We start from the raw sequence: 25,741 nt of genomic DNA, 5'->3' as shown, positions 1-25,741 counted from the left end.
GCATCAGTTCTCATTGCTTCTGCAAGACACCGCTATCTTTAATCTACCAACAACACAAAGAGCAGAGACTAAACAATTCAAACCTGTTATTTACAACAGGAGTAAATTCATCTGGCTGCTACTCCAGTGGAAATTGGTGTGGTTTGTGGTCATCAGCAGCTTTGAACATCGACATCAAGAAACATAGCCAGGGCAGCTTTAGCTGCCTCATGTAGACAAAAGATATGTCAAAGCCTGTGGGAGAAGGGTACCTGGGCATACAGGGAAGAAAGTGGTCATGGCACAACATAATTCGACTATATCCAGTCTTCACTGTCCTTGTTGTCACTGGAACAGGCTCCCCAGGGAAGTGGTCACAGCACCAAGCCTGTGAGAGTTCAAGGAGTGTCTGGACGATGCTATTAATTATATGATTTAATGTTAGGTAAACGTTAGGCCTGTGAGGAGCAGGGAGTTGGACTTGATGATCCTTACAGGTCCCTTCCAACTTAAGATATTCTATGATTAGAGTTCAAAGGTCCACTGGAGACAAGCAGCCCAAAACAGGGAGTCATAATTGGCCTCTAAATTACTATTCTCCTCTGCATCCAAATATTGTGCAGAATATATTGATTCTTAGCTTGGTCTCACTTTTCTAAATCATGACTTCATTAGCAGAACTAACATAAGGGACCAATCTTCTGGAAATACAGGATGCAATCAACATGAGGGATCTTCCTAGGGAGCAAATTCTAGGAATTTAAGCATCAAGTGTTGTGATTGCCAAAGTGAAAAGCCAAACTATGTCCCTACCTAATGTAGTACCTAGACAAAAAAGTTCCAGAGTTAGGTGCTGCAGAGCCAAAAACCAAAAACTTCTTCCTTCTTTAAGTTGCAAATTTACCCACAGTTATAAACCAGCTTTGAGAAACTGTAATGAGGGATTTCTGGACCCCTCTGAGCTCTTCCTCATCTTCACTCACTCCATCCATTGATCCATTTTCCACTGAAGAAAAGGATACAATCAGTTACTCGTCCTCCGTGGATATGTCCATGTTGAGAGAAGTGCAGCTGGATGAACTTGCCAAAGCGGCTGGAGTTGTTGTTATAAACTGTCTTGGCATTTCCAAAGGCCTCCAGAATAGGGCTGCAGAAACAAAGCAGTGGAGACACGATTGGTGTCTCCAATGGTGATACCATTACAGCAAAGCCTGTGCCCAGCCTTTTGCCATTTGCACAGTGTGCACTGCCATGTGAGATTAATTTGTTACAGCACCAGACTGGACAAGCAGGAAGGGCTCAAGGGCAAGGAAGGATGGCAAGAGCAATTTAACACACTGCTAGATGAATGTTAAACCTTTGGGATTGGAGTTAATTAAATCAGTCCCCAATCAGTATGGGCAGCTGGCGTTCATGCTGCCGAGGGCATTCCCCACCAGTGTGGCTTCGGGAAATGAAAGGTGGCAAGGCTCAGCCAGGTTGTGTGCTTAATGCAGCAGCATCCCACGAAATGGGTTAATGGGTTTTGTATTTTTTTTTCAGGGTTTTCCGAAGCGTCAGACACATAGGGCAAACGCTCTGTATGTTTAAACCACATACTTCTTTGTTTCTGTTTCTGCATTTGAAAGAGAAGACAGTACAAGCCATCTCTTAAAATTAGAGGCAAATATTTGTCTGTTAGTTTGAAAACATAGTACTGAGCTGATTTGTTTGGTACTGCAATTTCATACCAGAACACTCAAACCCTTGTTGTTACTTAAATCTTAGTTAGGTTGACACAAGCCACACGGTTTCCAAACAGAGGGATTATACACATATTACAGATTTGAAGAGTTCATTCTAAGAGAGCCACATCATCCACTTTAGTAAAAAAAAAGTTAGAAAAAAAAGTAACCTATCATCAAACTTCAGATGGGTGATGAACTGAAGAATTTTGTCTCCTGGTCACCTTCCTGTATTCAGGAGGTTCATACAACATGGAAAATAATGAGTTAAAATGCGGCTTGGTTCTTGCTCCACAGAACAGTAGAAGGGAAAAACCTAAACCATTCAAACCGACTCAATGAATCCAGGATATTCATTTTTGCAATTTAGCCAATTATAAAATAATCGGAAGGCCTGACAAGCAAGAAGTCATGGAGATGTTACAAGAACAGCCTGTATGTGGTCATGTTTAATCTAAAACATACATAGTTTTTAACAAAAGTTATTGCAGTTATTACCCTTTTTAAACACCTCCATTGATTTACTGTGCAGTTCCACTTGAGACGGGGCAGATACAGGATTATTCACAAGTTAATAATTATTAACATGACAAATAATCACAATTACAGATACCACTGGAGTTTGTTTCAGGCCTTGCAAGTGTTAACTGAATGTGAGCTGTTGTTGTGGGAAAGGTCCAACAACCTTCAGGAAACTTCAGGCAGTATTTTCCTAATGTATCTCTTGACAATACCACTTTAAACAAGAAATGAAGTTGCTCTGTTATAACGCATTACAACCATAGAAAACTGTGTCGCAGAAATCTCTGTGCACAGATCAGGACATAAGTTCCTTGCCGTGGAGAATTTGAACTCCAAGACCCACGCCTCTGAAACAAGTATGTAAATAAGGACATTGCACAGGAATATCCCGCTGAGCACAGCAACGCCGTGAATCAACAAAAATTAATGGGACAACCAGCAAAAGGGAGGACAGGGTTATGTTATATGGCCACTGCAGTTGCAGTGAGAGCGCAGTAATCAGCCAGCCAATTTTTATGGCTATAAATCATGTTAAATTAGATAAGCCAAGCACAAGGAAGTATCTTTATAGTTTAGTTTGGCAATGGGCTCACGCACGTGAGTGCCGAAGTCTTCCAGGGATGGGGGAGGAAATAGGCACGTGGGTGCCTGAGGCTGGCGGCAGCCGCAAGGCAGAGGGGTGGGTGGGCTGATACGGCCAGGAATGAGGGCAAGGAGGGCAGGTCCCCGGGCCAAGCAAGCTGCCGGCACCAGCGGGCACGTGGCAACGTGGCACTTGACGCAGCAGTGAAGTGCGCCAGGCGGAGCGGCGCATCAGGAAGGCGATGCTGGATGCGGGCAATGTGGGCTGCGGGACTCCAAACAATGGGAACCAGTTTCAGCAGGGCAGCAGAAAGTGAAGCCTGGGTTTTAGAAGCATTGCAACACGCGCAGCTCCAGGATTCAGATGCATAGGTGAAGACAAAAGACATTTCGAAGATTAGAGAGATGAATCACAGGAAAGGTGGCTATGCTGTCAGCAGTGGCACCCAACATGGAGAAAATGGGAGCCTCAGAGACAAGCAAGGAAGAAAAAAAGCTGGGAGGAAAGTCAGCAGTTTTTTTAATGGACTGATGGATATTTTTAAGAAGGAAAACAGACCAAATCAAAAGTGCCAAGGGAGTTTTCAGAGCTTGATTTCTGAGAAATAGACCAAGCATGTATGTTACAACACACAAGTAAATGATAGAAAGCTGACGTAACACTTCGTTTATAACGCTGTCTGAAATGGAGAAAGAATCCAGCATTGTTCCTGGGTATGTGCTGGGGTGCAAGGATGAAAATCCACCATAAGCTAACCCAAGGAGAGCGGCTGTCAGAAAAAGTGAAGCTGAACTGCAAACATATGAGGTAGACTCCTTAGGAGTGGCAGCAGCTTCTGGCTCTGGGCCAGGTCTTCATCTTCTCTTCTTCAGGGAAAAGGTGACAAATGAAATTCTTTTGCACTTGCACTGCAATAGCTCACATAGCACACTAGAGATGTACACAAAATGGGTTGTGAACTCTTACTCCACCTCACAGCTGTGGGATCTTGCAGACTCAGGAATCACCTACCTACTACCATCATAAGCTTTCTGGATCACAGTCAAGTTACCACTTAACTGCTAAGCGGGCTTGAGCCTTCTAAACCACTTGCCTTAAAGTGGATTTTGCAGATCTTGAGTTGTGACTCTATCATACTTAAGAGCTTTTTCCAATTTCCAAAGTTCCTGGTAAAATCTGCACACCTGCAAAGGATAAATCATCCAACAATGGTCTCACGAGCACCAGGTCCAAAGGCAGCAACCCTTCTGCTCAATGCTGCTCTGCTTATAAGGAGCACTTATAACTCCTTATAACGTGCACTGCTCTTGCAGCTGCCACGTTAGATGCTGCATGTCTGCTTAGGCTATTTTCCTCACAGTTGCTAGTAACTTTTTGAGTCACTGTCTTCCAGGAAACATTCCTTCTCTTTACTCCCTGAGCCCTGAAATATGCCACTTGCACGAGTGTCACTTTCACACAAATGGTTCAAAGGATTCCAGCTTATCACACAACTAGATCCTGTTGCAGACATCTGATTTACTCCTTTGGAGGTTTCTGCCACTATCACAGGCTCAAACTGGGACCAACCTGCAGCCTTGCCCTTGACAGTATCGAACTGCAAGACCCACAGCAAGATCCTCCAGTCACAGTCTTGCCCTGGGAAATTTTTGTTTAATTAAATTCAATTTATTAAATAGAATTCAGGTGTTAAGAAAGAGGAGGACACGAACAATAAAGTAGACGCTTAAGTAAACATCTTTCCTACCTCTTCCCAAGGCTTACCTGAAAGTCAAACCACTATTGTCCTCCTTTTCTTAGCCTCAGCTTCCATTTTTACCTCAAGTTACAACCAGTCCCTTGCAGCTCCCCCCACAAGGCAGTGGGCAGCACAGGAGGCTGGGGTCACACACAAACTCTTTCTTTCTTTCTTTCATTCTGTTGCTCTTTGCTTTCTTGTCTTCTCAGCTGCTTTTTGCCTCTTACTGCTTTTCCTCAGGTGCACTTTGCTTCTTTAGGATTTCCTGGCACTTTTTTCCTTGATGTCTCTGTTCCAGCATGGGTCACCAATGGTCGCTCAGGGGGGTCCCTGCCCTGGAATGGGCCATGGTCCCCTCAGAGGCCTCCCTGCCCTGGTGTGAGCCACGGATCCTCAGGAGTGTCAGGACCTCCTTTGACATGAAGGATCCCCTGCACAGTGCATCTCCACCCCATTATGGCTGCTGGTTTCTTTCCCAAACACATCTGATCTGGGCACCGTGCACTGCCTGCCTGACACCTTGGCAAGGTTTTGGTGGTTATTCCCAGTGCCAGCTGCAGAAGACCAGCTCTAACCAGCCCCAGGTCTCCTCCACACAGGGCCTGCTGCAGCCCCCAGGTAAACCTCCTCGCTGCTGTCCCTTGCAGCTCCCATGGATGTTTCTCCACGAAATCACCTGCCTGGACAGCAAGAGAGTTGCAATGTGGCCCACACGACCTTCCGAGGGCAAGATGTACCAGTGGCCTGAGACAAATGGAGGCTGGGGGAGAGCTGGGGCTAAAGGAAGAGACCAGGAGTCGGAGCGTGATGGAGACTTGCTTGTGGGATGTGCCACAAGCACAGCCACAACCGAGAGCTGTGGGAGAGGGTAATGACCTGCCTGGACAGCCATCCCTGTGGCAGAGAGGGACATTACCCACATCCCCTCCAGCCACTGCCACAAGAGACATGGGCCTGAGAGCCATAAAGAGGGATGGCACAGTGATGTGCGGCTGAGCTCAAGGGTATGGCCAGGTGGGCACCGAGGATGAGACCCCACCTGGAGTACTGCATCCAGCTCTGGAATCCTTAGCACAGGAAGGACATGGACCTGTTGGAATGAGTCCAGCAGAGGGCCACAAAGACGATTAGAGGGCTGGAGCACCTCTCCTATGAGGACAGGCTGAGAGAGTTGGGGTTGTTCAGCCTGGACAAGAGAAGGCTCCAGGGTAGCTCCAGGGGCTCATAGCCCCTTCCAGTACCTACAGGGGGCCTACAGGAGAGATGGGGAGGGACTCTTTATCAGGGAGTGTAGCAATAGGATGAGGGGTAACAGTTTTAAACTGAAAGAGGGGAGATTTAGATTAGATATTAGGAAGAAATTCTTTACTGTGAGGGTGGTGAGACACTGGAACAGGTTGCCCAGAGAAGTTGTGGATGCCCCATCCCTGGAAGTGTTTAAGGCCAGGCTGGACAGGGATTGAGCAACCTGGTCTAGTGGAGGTGTCCCTGCCCATGGCAGGGGGGTTGGAACTAGGTGATCTTTAAGGTCCTTTCCAACCCAGACCATTCTATGATTCTATGATGAGTTACTGAAGGAAGGAGAAATCCCAGCCTTGGCTAGAGCATGAATTCCCTGGCTGCCACACACCCCTCATGCTGCTATGGGAAAGAAGCCAAATTCATCCACAAGCAGCTATGGAGAGCAGCCAGTGTGAGGCGTCCCAGCGAGACCACAATCTCCTCATCTCCCTGACACGACACTGTTCAGTGGCACGAGCCTCACCGCCCAGCTTCAGCTCCATCCATGGCCCAAATGCAGGTGCTGCCCCAAAGGCATGCCCCCGCCAAAGGCAGGCCACCCCAGCATGCCAGCTGCATGGGTGCAGTCTGCAGGGACGTGGCTCACAGTGCCTGTGGGAGTGACCATACCTGCTTTCCAGGATGGCTTCTTCCACGTGAGTGCTCTTCTCAGATGCAGGGCCCCCGAGGGAGGTCTGGCTCATGGCCGACAGAAATTTCAGCAGCAACTTGGTGCTCTCAGTCTTTCCAGCTCCGCTTTCTCCACTGTTAAGGAAAATACATAGTTTCCATTCACAAATCGAGGACAGAACAAGCTAAAGACCATCCCACCCATGGCAGAGAAGTGATCTCCAGGAATAAACACATGGCATTTCCACTGCGGCAAGCAGGAGTCAGGCAGAGGGAAGGGTAGGATGGTGTGGAGATTTAGGCAGATGTCATTGCAAATGGAGCAGCAGGAGCAAGGCATGTAATGCAGTCAGGGAGTAGCCGGTTCTCCCATTTCTAACCTTATCAGAACACACTGGCTGTCATGACGCTTCCACAAGCAGCAGTAGCACTCGTTAGCGGTGGCGAAGATATGGGGAGGCAGCTCACCCAGGCGGTGCTGTCTGTACAGGTCTATGGCATCCCCACTGTACAGACCTGGGATGGGTTTGTAGGGATTTACTGATGCCAAGATGGAACCAATGTTTGTCTAGGGGGAGAAAACAAAACACAGCAAGGAAATAAAGCTCCTGGAAAAAAAAAATCACGACAAATCTGGACCCTAAAATAATTCATGATGAAGGGAGACAGCTAAATAAGAAAGCTGGGCTTCAGCAGAGAGCTCCCCAGTTTGGCAAAGAATGTCAAACCCCAGGGCAGGGGCTGCACGACTGGGTATGGGTGAGGTGGTTGAATTTTACTGCTTTACAATAAAATGTTCTTAGTCTGTTGCCTTGGCTAAATTAAGCTTACACAATTTAAAAACATGAAGCCATCTTCATACCCAGGTACTTTGCACTGTGCTTGAAGCTGGAAAGCAGAGCCAGGATGGAAGGAGTGTCAGGAGATACCTTCAATACCCCTATCCACAGTCTTAAGCCCCGAAGAGGGGGCTTGGCAGGGTTCAAGCAGCTCTTGAACGAAGAGGTGGGACAGAGACATGCACACGTGTACAAAAAGCCACTAAAGCCTATCGGTTTTATTCTACTGAAAAATGCTGTTTGGAGAAGCTTAAATCATTTGGTAAGCCAAATCAAAATTGACAGCTGAAGATGAAGCTCAGGATTTCAAGTCAAAACATTTCTACATTTTCTAAACATTTTTATTTTGAAAATATTTATTTTGAAAATCTCACAGTTCAAGAAAACAGTTAGTAAGGTTTAAAATAAAATACACAAAGCCTAATATTGAATTTCAAATGTATTCTTTTTGTGAAGTCAGAAGGAAATTCATTTTGTTTTTTGGGGCATGACTTTTTCGGTTCAGCCAACCAGCTCAAATCCAGTTATTCTCAGAGCTGCAGTTCAGAGCAATGGTGCCACCTCTCTCCTAACAATGGCTTTGTAATATGGTCAACATCCAGCTTAAATCCTGCTGCTGGTGCAGTGGCCTCCTTCACAGGGCCATCTTGGGCTGCTCTAATATAGAAATACCCATTCTCAGCAGGGGTGACAGAGGAAACGCTTAAGATTGCCGAGGTGCCAAGCTTTGTGGCCAGGGACAACATCTAGTAATATTTCCAAACCATGAACTATGAGTTGCCACATACATATACAGGGATTTGCATGCATCCATCGGAGAAGCTGTAAACAAAACACTTGGTGACAAGAAAGACACATGCTTTCTCCCTGCCAAGTGAAATCTGGGGCCATACTGCAATGCCAAGCCAGATTAAGATGCTCTAGTCACCAAAATATTTAAAAATAATTAAAGCGGCAGTCACAGATCATCAGGGGAAAAAAAACATCACCTAGGCCTAATTGCATTATCGGTATGAACAGGCTAGCATGGAACAAGTCCTGAGGACCCCCTGACATGGATCTTGGTGGGCAGAAACATAATTCATTGGCGATGAAAGCAATAAGCAAGCAGATGAATTTTGGCAAGACAAGTGGGAGGAAATGGGAGGGCATTAAGAGAGAAAACCCGTATCGGGAAAAAGCACTGTACAACCAGTTGAGCAACAGAAATTGTCCAGAGACTGCAAGACAGCGATGTCCATCCTAACACTTCTCCTAGACCTTCACAGCACTTTTTCCTCTCAGATGTTTGATTTTGCATTTCCCACTCTAGTTCCAGCTCTCCCAAGGAACAGAGCTCCCACTGCAGTCTCCTTTCTAAGACTTCGTCCAGTACAGCCATCTGTTTCAAAGGTATTTCTAGGAAACTTTTCCTTCTCCCAGTTGCAGTCTCCTCATCACCTGAAGTCCCTTATAGACAATTTCTATCCACAATTTTTAATAGTAGCATTTGTGCATCAACCATGAACATATCTGCCACTCTGTTAGTGAGGAGTGATCATCCCCAGAGAACTCTGTAGAGCAGGACATGGCATGTCTGCTCCTCAAGACAATAGATCCTACTTGGGTGGTTAGGCATACCAGAGCTGAAGACAGCACAAAATGTCACAGTACATGTACTTTATTAAGAGATACAGGAATGGAAGGAATGCAGGGGGAAGACACACTTTTAAATGCTGCAGGCTGTTGCTGCGCTCACATGATTTCCTTAAACAGTTTGGTAGAGCTTGAATAGTATTTCTGTGGGAAACAAAAGATACTGTTGAGATTTTCAGTATTCCTGTAGCACATTAAGTATGGGTACCACACCAGTACTGCTACCTACACTGCCTGGCCAGAAAGGATCCCCTTTAGGAGGTTATGGTAGGATTCTTCCAGGCGTACAGCTCAGAACTGCACTGCACTTTTTCACAGCAGATGCCCCCTTCATGTTTTCAGTTTTCTATCCCCTCATTATTTATTTTTTATTATTTTTAATACTAGTTATCAGTATTCCAGGTTGCCCATTCCTTCAGGTGAATTTGTTTTCCAGAAGATGATGATATCTCTCACCCATTTCTGATCTCTACGATTTCCTTCCAAATATTTTTAGCCCTGACTGATAGACCTAACTCCTCTCAGTACAGCTTCACCTGCAACCTTAGCCTAATATGCTCTATATGTGGAGTCCATGGAGAGCGATATTAAATGAACTCAACCCCTGAAACATTAATGGTATTCACAGACCACTGCAAGTCATTAGGGGGCACTACAGCTGACATTCTCAATTTCTGCTTAACTAAAAACTGTACACAGCAGGGCCATGGCAAAAGCTAATAGTTAGTGATAAGGTAACTGCAATATTAGTGTCTGCACTGCAGAAACGCAAAACAACACTTGTCTGGTTTGGTGTCCTCCAGGTCAGACATTGCACAAACATGTACCCAGATACGCTCCCACTCAAGAAGGGGCTTATGATCCTTCACCAAAGGTTTCTTCACAGTGCTCAGCATATTACAGAAGTCAGGCCCCTTCATAAATCTCCCAAAAATTCAGATCTGAGGTGCACTGCTGACATTCATGCACTATGCACAGGCAAAAAAAATGACATTATATTTAAAATTTTAACACCTTTACACGCAGATGGGGAAGCCACAGAACTAACGCTGAAGAGGACAAAGAATGACATATGAGAGCTAGAGGAAAGGTTTAAGGAGATACAGCTGCTGTGACACTGTCACAGTGCTGGTGGTGTGGCATTTCTGGTGCAAGGCACAGACTGAAAAGGGAGAGAATCCTGCTTCACTTTTTGAAGTGTGAGGAAGAGGTAATAGGAGGAATATACTCAAATGGGCAAAGAGCTGCACAAACACATAGCACGCGTCAAACACAGGTCAGGATGAGCAGCAAGGACAAGGGCCATCAAAAGAGCGTGTGCACGTGGGTACTGCCACAGGGTCACAAGGCTATGTTGACAGACAGCAGGCAAGGGGGTCTACAGCAACAAAAAAAGAGAATTTGCAGTCTCTTCTGCATCCCAGCGCAGGAGACGGTTCTGAAATGGGGTCACTTTATTGATCATTTCCTGGAATACAGGTGCATATGGTTTGGTTGTCTTGGTAACAGTTGCTATGCAACACAGATAGAGATTTGCATTTTTCTTGTCATAATCTGAAAAACTCTGAGTGCACATAGCGTGGACAAGCAAGGTAAGAGAGTAAAGCAAGGTTTAAGGCAGCCTTTGCAATATATCCTTGCTAGTCCTCTCTAAGTCTCAGCAGAGCACGCTGCCACCCCAGCACTCCAGGGATGCCTCATCCCAGCTGTGCTTTTCCTCACAAGTCCCTTTCCTGACACTTGCCTCCTTCCTGAGGGCCCGAGAGGGAAATCAGGAGAAGGCACAACTGCACATAAAAGCCGAAGAACTAGGTAACAGGTTTGTTTTCGTAGTTTTGTTGAGCAGTAGCTTTATCTGGATCAGGAGGGATACGCAAAAACAACCTGTGTACACTGTGCTTTCCAGTCTGCTTGGCCATACAAACCTCTGAACGGTAATAATGGGGAATCTGGGGAACGTGAATGCCAGCTTGTAAAACACGGATGGTCACAGGAGGATACAGAGCTGCAAAACTTAACCACAAAACTTAGAGGTGAATGTTCATGTTTTGGAAGTTCTTCTACAGAAGGAAAGAGGCCCCTCTAGTAGGGGTAGGATCTCACAGGGCTGATGGAGATGGTAAGGCAGAAAACCCCCTCCATTTCTATCCACACGAAACAATGCTAAAATCAGTATTTCACATGCAAAACTGCAGCCCCAAAGCTAAATAAAAATCATTAGCCAGAAGGGACATGGCCCAGCTTGAGCACTTACATAGATGTTACCCTGTTGGTAGCGCTGGTGCAGGTTAAGCAGGATGGCAGCTTCATGCAGATCTCCCAGCATGGACATGTCTTCTACCCCATCAACGCTGGTCTGGTGCATTGGCAAGACCTTTTCTCTGGAAAGGGAGGCCCTGGGGTACTGGAATACCTGGAAGAATGGGGAGAAGGACAAATAAGCTCATGACACCTGGACACATGGTCTGATTTCCTACCAGAATCAGGCCCCTTTCCACAGCTTTATACTTCAGCATTGGAAAAGGCAATAAGGCACAGATCCATTACCTATTTTTGTTGTCATTCTTCCATCCCTGTTCCTACCTATCTGAGCTCTATGGCCAGAAACCACACAGCACACTCCCTTCTTTTGCTACAGAGTCAATCTCTCACCTTTGCTACTGACAGGGACAGGTCAATGCAAGGTCACTTGATTTTTACCAAAATCTGCTTAGCAGGAGCAGCGCACCAGCCTCCAGCTGCAGGAGGTATTACACACCGCACTCCTGAGTGTGAATAATGGTGGCAGCTGCTCCCAAGAGATCAGGAACAGTCTTCCACAAAAACACAGGTGGCATCATGTCTCTGACTGCGGGGAGGCTGAGGCAAAGCTTATTCACATTCCAGGTTTGGCCCTGCACTTTCCGTAGGAGCAGCCAGAGAGTGTCTGGGAGAGGCTGTCATGTCAAGAGTAAAGGAAAGCAAAGCAGATGAGAAGGCAAATAAAGTAGTGACATCCTGTGTGCGTGCTGGCATGTATGTATATGATGCAGCTTTCAAAATGTTTATACAGTGACAGCCATTAACTTCTGTCGTGGCTCTGGAAAGTGCCCCCTTCTCTCTCTACACAGTTGCGCTCCTCTTGCCTCAATTGCCGCATCCTTCTTCCTGCTAGAGCTTCCTCCTCCTCAATAACCCACTCTTCAGCTATCAGGTCATCTTTCTCACTCCCTTTCAACACAGCTAAGATTATGTGACTGTTCCCCTCCGCCATTGCTACATCCCGTCCCTCCTTTCCTCCTCCTCAAGCACGATGCTGGCATTTCACAAGTTATTTCAGTTGCTTCCCACTCTTGGATTCAACCATGCGCCATCTCCCACCCAGCATCCCAAGCTGCGCTAGGTGGTAAGACCCAAGGCAGACAGATGGGAGACTTCATACAGGCAGCCTGGAGAAGCAAACTGGCCCCCAGTAACCCTTCCAAAGAAACTCAGGCTTTTCCTTCCTTTCTGGGGCTCTGGTCTCTACTTCATTTCCATCCCTGCTTGTCACACCTCCTAGGTGCCAGCAAGGAACTGACAGACTCCACAGAGGATGAACCATGATCTATAGCGTTGATCTAACTGGTTTCTCCTGCCTGCTTTCCTGGAGTCCTCGGGCTGCCGTAACTGCTACGGAGAGGCCATCCACACAGCTGCAGGCTGAAGACAGAATGAGGTCACCCTGCCCCCTCCAGCAAGCCACCCGTGCCAGTCCCTTGCCAGGAGATCACTGCCGCAGCACCTTGCAGGTGCCCATAAGCACCCCTTCTCAGCTCTGACCTGTACCCTTGCCAGTGGGGGGAAGGAATACCCTGGCACAGGATCCCTTTACGAGACCCCTGTGGTGCCTGCAAAAGCGTGTGCAATCGAAACAGCAGCTCTGTGCCTGGAGGGAGCGGGAAGGGAGGAGAAGTAGGCTCATTTCCCCGGATACGTTTGCCCCAGGTCTGCCCAGTCACACCTAATGTGACAAGGACTCGGTCGCTTCCACTGGGAAACTGCCCCACAGACCTGTTTTCTCACCAGCCAGGAGGCTTTCAAAAATACATAGCTCATGTTCAGGAACAGCAGAGGATGAAGCCCACTCCAAGCGCACGGGCTCTCCAAAGGCTGCTCTGGTCTTCCCCAGACCATTTCTGCACCTGGATATCAGAGGTATGACTCTGCCAGCAGCAGGACCCCCACTCTGCAAGCACAGCCCAAAAAAAACCCACATCAATTTATTTTTTTCCTCTTCAGAGCAGAGGCCTCAGGCACTTCCACAAGAGAACTGAGGGAGCAGGAAGGGAGAAAGGGAGGGTACAAGCTGCAGATGCACAACATGAACTGGACTCTGCCGGGAGCAAAACCCTCACAGCACTTCCAAACCATGAGACAGCAAACCACCCTGGCTCGCTCCTCTCTGCTGACTTGGGCAAATTCTGGAAGGGGACGAGTCCAGAAGGGTATGACGTGATCTTTCCTTACATCTGCCTGGGACTTACTTACCACATTGTCAGCACTTGCGGCCATTTGGGCCAGAAGAGAAACATTAAGAAAACACCTAGGGAAAAAGCTGAATGGACAAATGTCCCAAAAGATGCCAGGTAGCTGGCAGCACCTGTGCCAAGAGGCTGCTGTGGATGAAAAATAACTGTGTGATAGGTCAGAGATTGTCTACTTGCTCTTGTAGGCAACACAGGAGAAAATGGGACCCTGAAGACCAACACGGGCCCTAAATACACAAGTAAATGATTAGTGGGGATTAGATCATCACCTATTAAACCTTTTTTGAGCCACCTGATTGGAATTATTCAGTCATCCCTCTCGAAATAAAATCAGGTCCAAGATCCTCAAAGAGTGAAGCAGGTGCTCGGGCAGGACTGCAGCAAAAGTGGATTAGGAGAATTGTCTCTGGTACCCTCTGGACAGAAACACTGCATTGGTGAAATATACTCCCTGGAGGAGCAGTCCCCAAGATGTCACCTGTCTCTCCCTGAGGCTGGGGACGTTCACTGAATACCCTGGTCCATCACTGCACCCCTAGCAGCTCTCCATTCCTCAGGGAGAGGCTGGAGCCTCCAGCCCCACTGAGATTTGGGAGGTGAGGTCTGTGCCTCTGGAAGGCACTTGTGGAATGCGGGAGAGGTTTCAGGCTTTCCCTGGCACTGGGAGAGAGTTGGCTTTTAATCTGTCCTCTGCCCTCCAGGGTAGAGACAAGTTTGCAGCCTCTGTATCACCAGCAGGCTGCAGGGATCATCCAGGGTCCTGGAGATAAATGTGGTGGTTTTTTGGTTCCCAAGATTGTGTCAAAGGGGCTTTCCCTGAGGAGCAATGAGGTGTTCCCAAACATAACCCAGACATGATGACCTTCAGCCCTTAGAGCTTGCAGAGTGCTGCACTGATCCAGGCCAGCCAGACCCTTTCCCAGCTCCAGCCACCCCAGTAAAGAGGTTCTTGTTACCCCACTGCTCATTCTGGACTCATCCAGAATGTGCTAGGAGAGCAGTTTGGAGGAACATTCTCCCCACTGTCCTGCTCCAGGTACAGTGAGCCAGTCTGGCTTCAGCAGCTTGCACTACTGAGCTGAATATCCTGGCTAATTTTTCCTGAAGCAAGCGAGAACAGGGACAAACTGATCTCTCAGCAGAGCTGCCCCTGGAATACCCCTTTTCCAACAAGTTAATACTTAAACAGAAATTTATAGGTATTAATAAGCAGATCTTTTTTATTTGGGAAGAAAACCCATCAGCTTTCAGTGTAACTACAAACAAGCCAGCAAACACCACCCAGGCACCTCGCAACGCAGACAAAGTTTTTTCCCCAGTGATGAACTGATTGTCTCAGATTTAGCCCACAGTCAGAACAAAATGACCAGGACTTTCTCCAAGCTCCTGCAATGGTCACGAAAAAAGCAAAACCTGGCTGGCAGACAAGCCAACATGAGGAATGCCAATGGTGCCAGGCTGAGCAGGGGAGAAGCGATCCCTTCTCAACCTCAAATCCATCCATTAGTGCAACCCTGAGCACGTGAGCTCAGCTCCCACCCAGCATCTGAGTTACGTTTATCCATAAAGCATTCGGCTGGTCTGTCTGGACTGTGGTTACCAATCTTGTGTTTCATAAGTGTCGGCTCCTCCTTTCCTCCCAGGAAGCCACATTTCTGATGGATTTGTTGCTTGAGGTGTTTTTAAGGAAGTGAAAACAAATGGCAAAAGCTCTGAAGCATGACTGGCCCTCTTACCTCAGAGCTGCAGGAATGCTGGGCCACAGCAAACATGAGGACACCAGACTTAGGGATCCTAAAATCAGAGAGCGCAGCAACTGCCCCACCCAACCCAAAGTAAGGTGAAGATGTTTTCAGCTGCGTTTTCACCTGGGGTAAGACAGCCAGTCCTTCCTACAGTTATCAAGCAATGAAGGCAGGGCAAGCGCACAGGACAGCTATTGTGGAGGGCACTGAAGAAAGCAAGTCCTTTGATGATCACCATGTGCTTTTTCTGCATAGACCATAAAGTACATGTTCCTTCTAGCCTAGCAGTTTCTTCTTTCATGGAGGAAAAAAAAAAAACACAAATTCAACTTTTTTAGACCTATGACTCCACCCAGCATTATCCTGTGCACTTTTTCTAGCACGGACACAGGCTGGCGATTGGGTGCACACACTCAGCTGGGCTCTATGGTGGGATTTCTGGTGTCCTTCCAGAGATGCCAGGTGGGTTTGGAGGATTTTCCAAGGCCAAAGCAGCATATCAGAAGAGACAGGAGCAAGTCTGGGAGAGTCACAGAAGTACTCACCATTTGTTAGCACTCGGCAGGCTGCTGCGTTACCTGTGATGAATGCCTCTGTGACCTCTTAAAATGCGTTAGTGACTACCCAGTGCTTCTAACACAAGGCAGCTCCTCAAGAAAGGATTTGAGAGGCTTGAGTAACCTGATGGAAATCCTATGAGTCTGCTAGGTGACATTCTGCCTCTGAGAAACAAATCAGGGTCTTTAAAAAGGACTGATGGTTTGAAATCTAGCCCTTTCAAAACAAGACTGGAAAAAGTGCCAGTCCTACCACTGACTCTCCACGAGCTGGAGTCCTAAATCCCCTTTTTCCTTGTGCCCTCCTTTGTTTGCCAGGTAAGAGGCTGAAAAAAAACCTGTCCAATTTTCTGTAACAAAGAAGCTGCCTGCAGAGCACCCTTCATCAAAACAGCTGAGCAGATCTAATTGCTCACTGCTGGAAGGCACAGTCCTGCCCATTTCCTCATCCTCCTCCCAGCCCAGGCACCAGTTTGACTCAATAAGAACCTCAGTGAATAGTTTTCCCAGGGCTAGGGAGCCAAGCTGACTCACTGAGGACTCGGATCATCCCCAGAGGTCCCTTCCTAACCAATACTACTCCATGAGCACTGCAGCAGGCACTCCAGGGAACCACAAGAAACATGGGGCTGGAAATAAGGCAGGGAAAAGACCTGATTCTTGTCACCAGCAGTGAGCTCTGCTCTCAGAGGAGCTCAGCTGTCTTGTTGAACTGCCCTGTGCATAGGTGCTGCACTTACACAGGGAGCTCGCTTCCACATGCTCCTGACCCAAAGGGCTGATGGCAGAAGCTGATGGAGCAGAGGGTGGTGGGCACAACAGCCCCTGCAGCAGCACAGCTTGCAAGAAGCACATCCTGGCAGAACTGGCTGCTTAGTTGTTGGAGCTGCCTCCTTCCTACGAGCATTTTACCAATATAATGGTTTTGCTAGGCTGTTAATGCAACTCCTTCAAAGACGCTACAAGAAAAACCAAGCAAAGCGAGGTGGGCAGACAAATGAACTGAAGGAAAAGAACAATCTTATCTTTTTAACCTTCGTTAGAACTTTTGCATGGTTTGTAAAAGAGCCAAAACAATTTTCATACAGAATTGCGGCATTTCAATTGATGAATTTCCTTTTAACATGAAGGTCAGGCAAGACCAAGAAGTCCATCTTGCTAGTTGGCATTGGCTACAACCTCATGCAAACTTCACTTACCGTGCCATAATCTGAGGTGAAGAGGACACTTCCATCGGCACATGAGCCAACAGTGCATGGCTGCAGCTGGTCCTGCTCCCGCAGCCATACCCTGGCACCCTGCAAAAATCAGAAGACCTCCCATTAGAAAGAACTGGAACTTTGCAGATCCATACATGGGGTGCAAACACCCGAGGAAAGCTGGGGGAAGCTGTGGTATTCAGAGGCTACTTTCAAGCTACAGCTGCTTAAAATTTTTAAGCAAGTCCTACTTATGTTTTCAGGGAACCTGGTTTTGACTTTTTTAACATAACACAGGAAGAAGAAAAAGCAGTTTTAATCAGTTTCATGCAGAAACCAATGTAAGGAAACATCAGTTTTTATAGGGAGAGTCATGGAAAGATACAAACATGCAGAATAGCGGGTTTGACTGTCTAAATATTTTCAAACTTAGAATAGCTGGTCATTAAAAGTCATGCTATAATAATAATGGAAAATGTAAATAAAGCATGTTTAGAATTTCATACACCCACACATCATTGTAGATCAAAATGCTTCCAGAAGTCATCAGCAACAGCTAAGTAGACTTCACAGAGCTTTGTTTTCCTCTCTTGCAAGAGTTTCCTTGGGTAAATGACATGACTCCAGTGTTTCTCCGATATGAATATACACTGATGTATATACATCCTGATGTATATATAGTTTCACACACACCACAACATCTTAAATTGCTCAGTGCCTCTCAAGACAAGCCTGAGCACAAAGACAGGCTTCTGGTAACACATATGCATTGGATCTGCAGGGCAAGCAGATCTCATACCTCGCCTACCAAGAACGTGCTGGGAAATAAGTTTTCTGGGTTGGCCTCTTCTGCCCTGCCCAACTTTGGGACCTGGCACAAGGGAAAGAGCAGGAGCATGAAAGCAAATCAGGGAGAGCGTGACCTACAATTATGCAGAATTAGGCATAACGTCACACTACATTTCAGTTATTGCAAACTAATCTGTTCCATGTCTTCCCATAGAAATCACCTGAACTCTGCTTAGATAAGTATTGAGAAAAAGCCAAAGTGCTGAACTGTTGAGTAATGTTAAGGCCATCCTGCTTTTCATCGATTCATAGACCTACTTTCTTCCTAATTTGTCTTCTGCCCCTAAGTTATTGATTATAAAAGCCCTTCCTATCCTCTTAAACCCGACAGCACCATTAGCTCTTTGCTTATAGGCTTATTATGTTTGAAGAGATGCAATAGTATTTCTATATTACATTATACAGAATGTGGAACACTAATTCTATTTCTAATGATTTATTTTAGTTTAGGTGGGTTTTTTTAAACTACTCTAGTCACTTTAAACACTTTAGTACCCTGGATTTTCCTTATTGTAGAAGATACGTCTAGTGGCCAACCTCCAGTCCTCAGAATAAAGAAACTAGCTTTAATGACATTTAAAAGGGCCTACATAATTCTAGCTTTGCTGCTGCGTTCTGCTCTAGAGTTTCCACAGCAGGTAGATTAATTTCCCCTCACCAAGTCAATAAAAAGCACCAGTGCATCCGACCAGCACCTAAACCCAAGGATGGTGTGCAAAGATCACCCTCACAGCCAGTGAGCAACAGAAAGAAATGTTTTCTTATGTTGCAGATTCAAGTTTCAAGATCCCAGAGAGCTGGTAAGCAATGCATTGAATACAGATTTTCAGGAACTATATAGAGGTCTTCATTACATCCTCTTACATTTTCTGAAAATCTTGATGCTTGAGACAAAGTGTCCTGAGGCATCTGGGCAAAACATTGCTGTTGAGAAATCAACCATTTCCCGAATCACATTTTGACTGTTCTGCATAAACATACGAACAGCAACATGCATTAGTAGAAGATCTTTATGCTATTTTCACCAGAGGCTCCTACTGCCATCACAGCATCAAAAGCCAGGAGTCAGAAAACGGCAAATTTGTGTCTGGAGTTCCCAACAGTGGGATGAAAGAAAACCTTTTCTAATACATTTATCATAAACACTTGTTCCCAGCAGTGCATTTAAATGCTTCAGACACCAGTAACATAAATGAGAGCTTGCAGGCAAGTGCAGTTTAATCAGGAGCCAAGCCTGCACCTTCCCACACAGACTGCACCCCGATGCCGTAACACGCACACAAGCACACCCCCAGCGTTAGGAGTGTGCCACGGTCACAGAACCCTGCAGACTGGGGTGGGTCCGGGTTACACACACTTTCCGCTCCCTGAGCTTGGAAATAAATTTGGAGACGGAGGTATTTGTTAATCTGACACACAAGAGACACTCCGCGGGCATGAACGCTGTTATTTAATAGGTACATTTAGAAGGAAAAAGAGGGGAGATGGACAATGAGATCCCTCTGGTATCTTTAACACCTAGAAAATACCAGAAAGTCCAGACTGACCCAGACTCCTTTCCCAGCAGAAGTCCATGTGCAAAACTAGTAACAAATACCCCCCCAAAGGAGACCTAATTCTTTTGTACAATATCGCACCATTTCCTACAGACTTAAGGCAGATCCTGCTGTGTGCTGCTGAGTAGAAGGCAACACGATGAAACTTCCAGGCACTGGGGCATTTCAGCTACCCAGAACTACTTACTTCAGTTTACTTTGATGTTGTAGCTGTTTTTACAACGGCAATTGCCTCTGCCCAGTAGAATAACTGCACCCATTTACGTTGTTTCCAAAAGGAACATCATGCTGAGACAGCCAGAATTAGGAACCACAGAGCAAATAATGATTGTAACTTCTGCCCAGCACAGCCCCTGTTTCCTGAAGGGCTGAGTTTGTTTTAGTGCATCTCCTTCCATCAGCCCTTTTTTCTAAACATGAAATTCCCCAAGGAGCTTTGACTAAATACAGAAACAGATGGTGACACCAAAGAGTGATGCCCTCGCATCACTCCCCTCTCCCCCAATACCACACATTTTATTGATCAGTTGAAAGGATTAAATTGAGCAGAAAACTCCCAAGAACTGCCAGGCAGCAAGGCTGAACTTCCATGGGAGAAGCCAGGGCAGCAAAGCAGAGCACGGCCCCGCACTGCAGCGCGGCGACCTGCGGCTCTGGTGGGTCCCAGCTCCCGCAGGCACCACAGACGATGGGAAAACCCCCGCTCTCCCAGCGCTGGAGTAAAAACCCTTCAAGTTTTTGAACTGGGATATAGAAGGTCTCACCCACATCCAGAGACAAAACATTTTAACAAAATGAAGCAACAAGCAATCACAGATTTGAAGAGAACACCTTAAAAGACAGCCAAGGAACAGCAGAGCGATGATTTTGTATAACTGCTTTCCATTGAATAAAGCTGGCTGAATACTGAGGATACAGTTAATTGAGCCCCTTATATAATGAGAATAGCTCATCCCCTCCCAATTCTTCTTTCAACTAGGAGTTTATTAGGGGCGCTGTTTTGTTTTTAAGTGGAACAACAACAGCAGGTACTGAAAAAAAGAATGAAGTAGTAATGTACCAGAGTTCCTGTATCAAGGGTAGGTCACTCGGGTGTTAAATGAACTCTCATAAACCAGCATCCTCATTCCTATGGTCTCAGTGACAATCTGTCCATGAACTGGCCTTGCCACAAAGTGCATAGCAAAGCACAATCCTGAAAACTGATCCCATAACAGGGGGTTATAATTTAGAAAATAAAGTTGCTTGCATACTGAGAGAACCATTTCATCAGCGCTGCCTCACTCTCACTCCATGCTGTCTTCCACTCTGGACGGTAAGCTCTAAAATGTCATTTTTCTCTGTTCACGCAACCTGGCACTTCAGGCTCCTAGACTTGGAAATAAATAACATTTCCTGGTATCCGTGATAGCGAGAAATCAATTGAAGCCACAGATTTCTTTGGCCTTCTGTGTCTTTTTAAGAGTGACTGATACCAAGCGTTATCTCTTGCATTCACACGCCTGTATCTGCACCTCAGGGGAGGAGGCACACTGTGTTGGCAGGGAAAAGATGAAGGAGGTCTTGGATACCGTACCCCAGGGAAAGGGCATAGAGGCAGACAAGCAGGGCACAACCCTGAGTGCAGCTGCAAAGCACCCAGCCATCAAAGCAGAGCGTGTAGCTACCAGTGGGTGCACCCTCCTCATCAGCCATCCCGCTACTGAAGGCAAAGAGAGTGCCAGAGGACAAGACACAGAACTCTCTACCCGCCTTTGCCTCTCCGCAACCTCCCAGCCTGGCAGGAGACAGATTCAGAGACTGACATGAGCAAGCCACTGCTCTGCCACTGTACCATGCTTCAGAAACAAGTCATCATATCCTGCTCTCACAGGATCACAGAATGATATGGGGTTGGAAGGAACCTCTGGAAATCATGTAGTCCAACCCCCTGCCAAAGCAGATCCACCTAGAGCAGGTTGCACAGGAACGTGTCCAGGTGGGTTGTGAATGTTTCCAGAGACGGAGACTCCACCACCTCTCTGAGCAGCCTGTTCCAGGGCTCTTCCACCCTCAAAGTGAAGAAGTTCCTCCTCCTGTTAAGATGGAACTTCTTATGTTCAAGTTTGTGCCCATTACCTCTTGTCCTGTCACCGGGAACCACTGAAAAAAGATCAGCCCCATCCTCTTGACACCCACCCTTTAAGTATTTATAGGTGTTTGATCAGATCCCCTCTCAGCCTTCTCTTCTCCAGACGAAAAAGACCCAAGTCCCTCAGCCTTCCCTTGCGAGAGAGATGTTCCAGGCCCCTAATCATCTTTGTAGTCCTCTCCTCTTATATGTATAGCCTGGACTACCCTGGAATCTTCATGTTTCCCCATGACCTCCTCTTTTCTGGAAATGGCTTCTTCCCAGGTGCAAGCGAGAACGAGCTGCCCCAGCTGCACGGGATTTGAGGATGCAGGGGTGCTGCCTCTCTCTGACAGCACTCACATGACCCGTTCCTCCTCGGGCACAAACCTGCACAGCTCCCAAGAGCGACATGCTTGGCAGGGGCTACAACCATGACGGGTGCATCAGTTTTCCAGGAGTTATTTATTCCGAGTGGAAAAGTGCTTTTGGTTGGAAGTCACCTCCCAGGGTATGAAACACGCACGCGATTGTCCACTCTGCTCCCATTATGGGAGGGTTTTGTGATGTTTGCTTTGTGAGTGGACGTAGTGCTCGGGCTCCAGATCCACCTGCAAACACAATACTAAAGAGGCTCTTGCAGTGCCTTGGTTTGGGTAACTGTCCCCAATCGCTGCTGCAGCCACGCTGCAAGGGGCAGGGATGTCTCAAAAATGGAACCCTCTGCACTGTGAGTCCAAACCAAAAATTGCCCTAATTTTTTCAGCTGTAAGTATTATGTCTGTACATACCTTTGTCCTCCTAGCACACTGAGGCTGCTCAGTGGGTAGTAGGCATCCAAGCCTGGTGCTTTTCCTGGCGATGGATCCATACGCGCCTGTGCTTGGAAGCAGCGTTGCGCTAAGCCAGCTTTCTTCCCAGCCTCAGTGGGCTTTGTGGTTGTAAAGCACGCAGCAGAGATTGGGCCAGAAAGGCCCTTGCAATCCAGACAAAGCCAGGATCAGGTTTCAATAAATGCACTTTTCAACAGATTGATCTAGATGATCATGAATAAGTGATAGGACAGATATAAAGAGACTTAGCTAATGGATACAACATCGGTGGGGAGGGGGAGTTCCTGACACCCTAGATCCTTATGGGAAGGAATGCAACCTTGCTGTTTTTCTGATGTCAGCCTGAAATGAAGTCATACAGCCAGTCCCCGGGTTGTATCTGATCAGCAAAACCTGGACCAGCTGCTGAAAGGGAGGGGGCAGCCCAGGAGGCCACAGGTGAGGAGAGGGACAGAAGCAAGAACAGCTGAGCTGGTGGCAGCCTGGCAAGAGGGACAATACCTGCAACAGCAGCAGGGACAACTGAAACAAAAGTCTACTTCTTGCAATGCACCAGGATGACTGGCTGCAGAGCAAGAAGGGACTGAATTTCACCTGGGAAGGACCCATGGCTCCCACACAGTAGCCCACTGAGCCCAGGCAGCCTCTGCAGGCCAGCACAGCCCCCAGAGCTGAGCACAAAGCTGCAGCCATGGGTCCTCCTGCTCTGGAGCTGTATCCCAGGCTGAGCCCATGACTCAGACTAGTTCTGCCAATTAACAGCCCCATTCCTTACTAATTAAGGAGCCAAGCTTTGCAGAATAGCGCTATCAGGAAGAGGTTTGTGCATTTTAAGTCATCTAATCTAAGAGCAGTTTGTCACTTCTGGTCACTGATGTATGTGCACTGCTTCCCACCCCTCTTTCGCCTCCCCCTCCCATCTGTTCTGTTCCTCTCTCCTCCCCCAGTTTGGCTGCTGCACAGCTTCTCTTCTCCCCACTCTCCTGCACATCTCCCAACTTCAGATATCCCCCAGGAAATGCCTGGTCCTTGAAGGTAATTCTTGCTCTTCTCAAAGGAGCAACTATTCACAACAGCAACCACACCAGCTCTTCATCGTGAGAGTGGAGGGAATGAACCCCAGCTGTTTTCCCGTGCTTCAGGTCTGCCCTTCGCCATGAGCACGAGGTGCACAGAGACCAGGCAGGTGTACATCCTTACGGACTTCACTGCAAGCTCTCTGCAGGCTCAGTTTAAGATGAGCTTCCCCCTGCAATTCCACCACGAGGAGTGGAGTCACTACCTTCATCGGGTGAAGCAACAATCCTGCAGAGTGTGCAACCATCAGGGAGCTTCTCACCAGCCTCAAAAAAGGCTTCTCACCAGCCATTCATAAAAGCCAGCACCACTTCCATGCCTTCTCTATGAGCTCTTCCCCACCTAAAACCCAAATTAAAACAAGTAGTTCCCTAGGGCACATTACTCACACAGATATCTACAGATGTGTATTCCTTGTCTCTGAACATCCCTGACACATCACAGCAACTCTGGCTTTCCCACATCTTCTCTGTAGCCCTGAAAGGAAGGAAGCAACATGACGTGTAAAAGCCTAGCCTGGCCCTGGCAAAGCCTTCACTGATCGGCTACCAGCTCCAAACTGAGCAAGGGAAGAGCTATCCCTGCCCTGCCCTCAACTTGGACATTGCTTTGGGTCTCCTCTCCCTCTCACCACTGAATAGGAAGCTTCCTTGCAGTTCCCTCCCTCTCTCACATTCTACCAATGGCTTCAAGACTGAAGCTGGGCTGATGGATAGCTGAGTGGCATGCAAGGTCCACAGATGAGAGCCCAGAGCCTCAGGAAGCCATAAGGATACAGCACTCTGTCACAGAGACACCAGCTCCAGCATCCTGCCTCCGAGCAGCCGCAGTGCAACACGTTTTGTAAAATCTCAGATGAGAGCCCTGAAACGGCGTTTCTTCTGCAATGTTTATTACACATAATTTGGGATTGTGTCCAATACCTTTTTGCATCTTGCCACATCCTTGACTTCAGTAATTCCCTGCCATGTGGAGTTCTACCATCTACTCACACATTATATAGAAACGTACACTTTTTAATCAATCAGTCTCATCACTGTGCAGAAGCAGAAAATCCCTTTTTCTCGCAGTCAGAGGTGGAGGAACAGAGGAATCCAATCCACCTTCCATGTCTCATCCATTATTTTCTGCTCTTTTGCCACGTCTCCTCCTATTTGTCATTTCACTAATAAAGTATTCTCAGGGTTTTCAAACTCTTCACGAGACATTTTCCTCGTGCTTGATCGTCCTCAGTGTCCTTCCCTCAAACACCACACAGAAAGCAAGCGGAGTCCCTCTGAGCTGGGATGTGCTGTCAGCCAATCTGAAATAAGAGTGAAAGTGGGGAAAAAGGGGGGAACAGCCCACGCAAGCAAGAAGTTGGGGAACAGTAAAGACAGCTTAAAGAGTCCATGTTTCACTATTTTATTTTCTAAAATTACTGGGGACAAAGACGAGCTAGTAGCAGCATCCAACTACTAGATGGGGATGGCAGCATTGCAAATAACAATGGAGACATGCAGAAGTTTTTAATAAAAATCCCTGGAAAGCACCCCTCTTGCATCACACTGAGATGCTGAAGTGCTTTCCCGTATATTAGTAAAGGGAAATGATGTAAAATATTTTAAAAATCAGCAAGTCCAAAAGTTCCCAGAGATCTGTCCAATAAAGTTTCTCACCAGCTGATTTTCATTTTTGATAAGCCTGAAAATTATGAGGAAATTCCAAGAGAGCGGAAGGGTCAAAGCCTAAACAAGAGTGATAGCAGGATTATCCCAAGGAATCATGGGTTGCTTAGTCTGGCAACCCCAGGGAAAATACAGAGTTTTTGCCTTCAGCTTTTCCAACTTAAAGAGACTCTAGCTTTAATCAGTGTCCAGTGCCAGTCAACATGTGGAAAGAAGTCTAGTCAAAAGGATTTCTTCGTTCTTTGCCTCCAAGCATAAGAGATGGGACATGGGACAGTAACAGATTCTCATGACATTGATCATATAGAACACAGTATTCTGATAAAAGTCAGACCTTGAGGAGCAAACAGCAGCAAAGGGACTCAAACCCGTTTTTACAAATGGGGAAATCCATGAGTAATTGAGAGAGCTTCTAAGAAAACTCTGCAGAGGCAGAGCCAGTGGTATTTTGTACTCCCATCAAGGACCTAAAATCAAGAGTAGTGCTGACAGTACTAGCAGATGCCAACATCTGGTAGATCAGTAAGTACCCACAAGGATGAGACCATCAGAGCAGTGTGGATTCCATAGTCCGCTTGTTTGAACAAAATAGGATTAAAATACAGCCAAACTGAAAGGTCAGTTTCAGGGTAGAAGGAATGTAAGGAGCACTTCAAACAGAGGAATGTCTTCTGGAAAGTCACAGACCCGAAGAGGATTGCAAATTGCT

The 25,741-nt window shown here is 46.9% G+C and overlaps 1 protein-coding gene across 1 annotated transcript in view; it reads right to left on the bottom strand.

The window, feature by feature from the left end:
* Nucleotides 1-22,981, bottom strand: part of LOC141462905 (unconventional myosin-X-like) — an 86,150-nt gene extending 63,169 nt beyond the window's left edge. The window contains exons 1-6 of the mRNA XM_074145056.1: nucleotides 22,961-22,981; nucleotides 16,941-17,039; nucleotides 11,186-11,344; nucleotides 6,838-7,025; nucleotides 6,458-6,592; nucleotides 1,002-1,126 (exon numbers count right to left, since the gene is read on the bottom strand). Of these exons, the coding sequence (XP_074001157.1) occupies nucleotides 1,002-1,126; nucleotides 6,458-6,592; nucleotides 6,838-7,025; nucleotides 11,186-11,344; nucleotides 16,941-17,039; nucleotides 22,961-22,981 (727 nt within the window). The remainder of the gene's footprint in view (nucleotides 1-1,001; nucleotides 1,127-6,457; nucleotides 6,593-6,837; nucleotides 7,026-11,185; nucleotides 11,345-16,940; nucleotides 17,040-22,960) is intronic.
* Between the last annotated feature and the right edge of the window lie 2,760 nt (nucleotides 22,982-25,741).

This window comes from Numenius arquata, chromosome 3, assembly GCF_964106895.1.
Source record: "Numenius arquata chromosome 3, bNumArq3.hap1.1, whole genome shotgun sequence".
NCBI classification, from domain to species: domain Eukaryota; kingdom Metazoa; phylum Chordata; class Aves; order Charadriiformes; family Scolopacidae; genus Numenius; species Numenius arquata.
The sequence above is the reverse complement of the archived record's forward strand: the minus strand, read 5'-3'. Positions and strand labels throughout refer to the sequence as shown.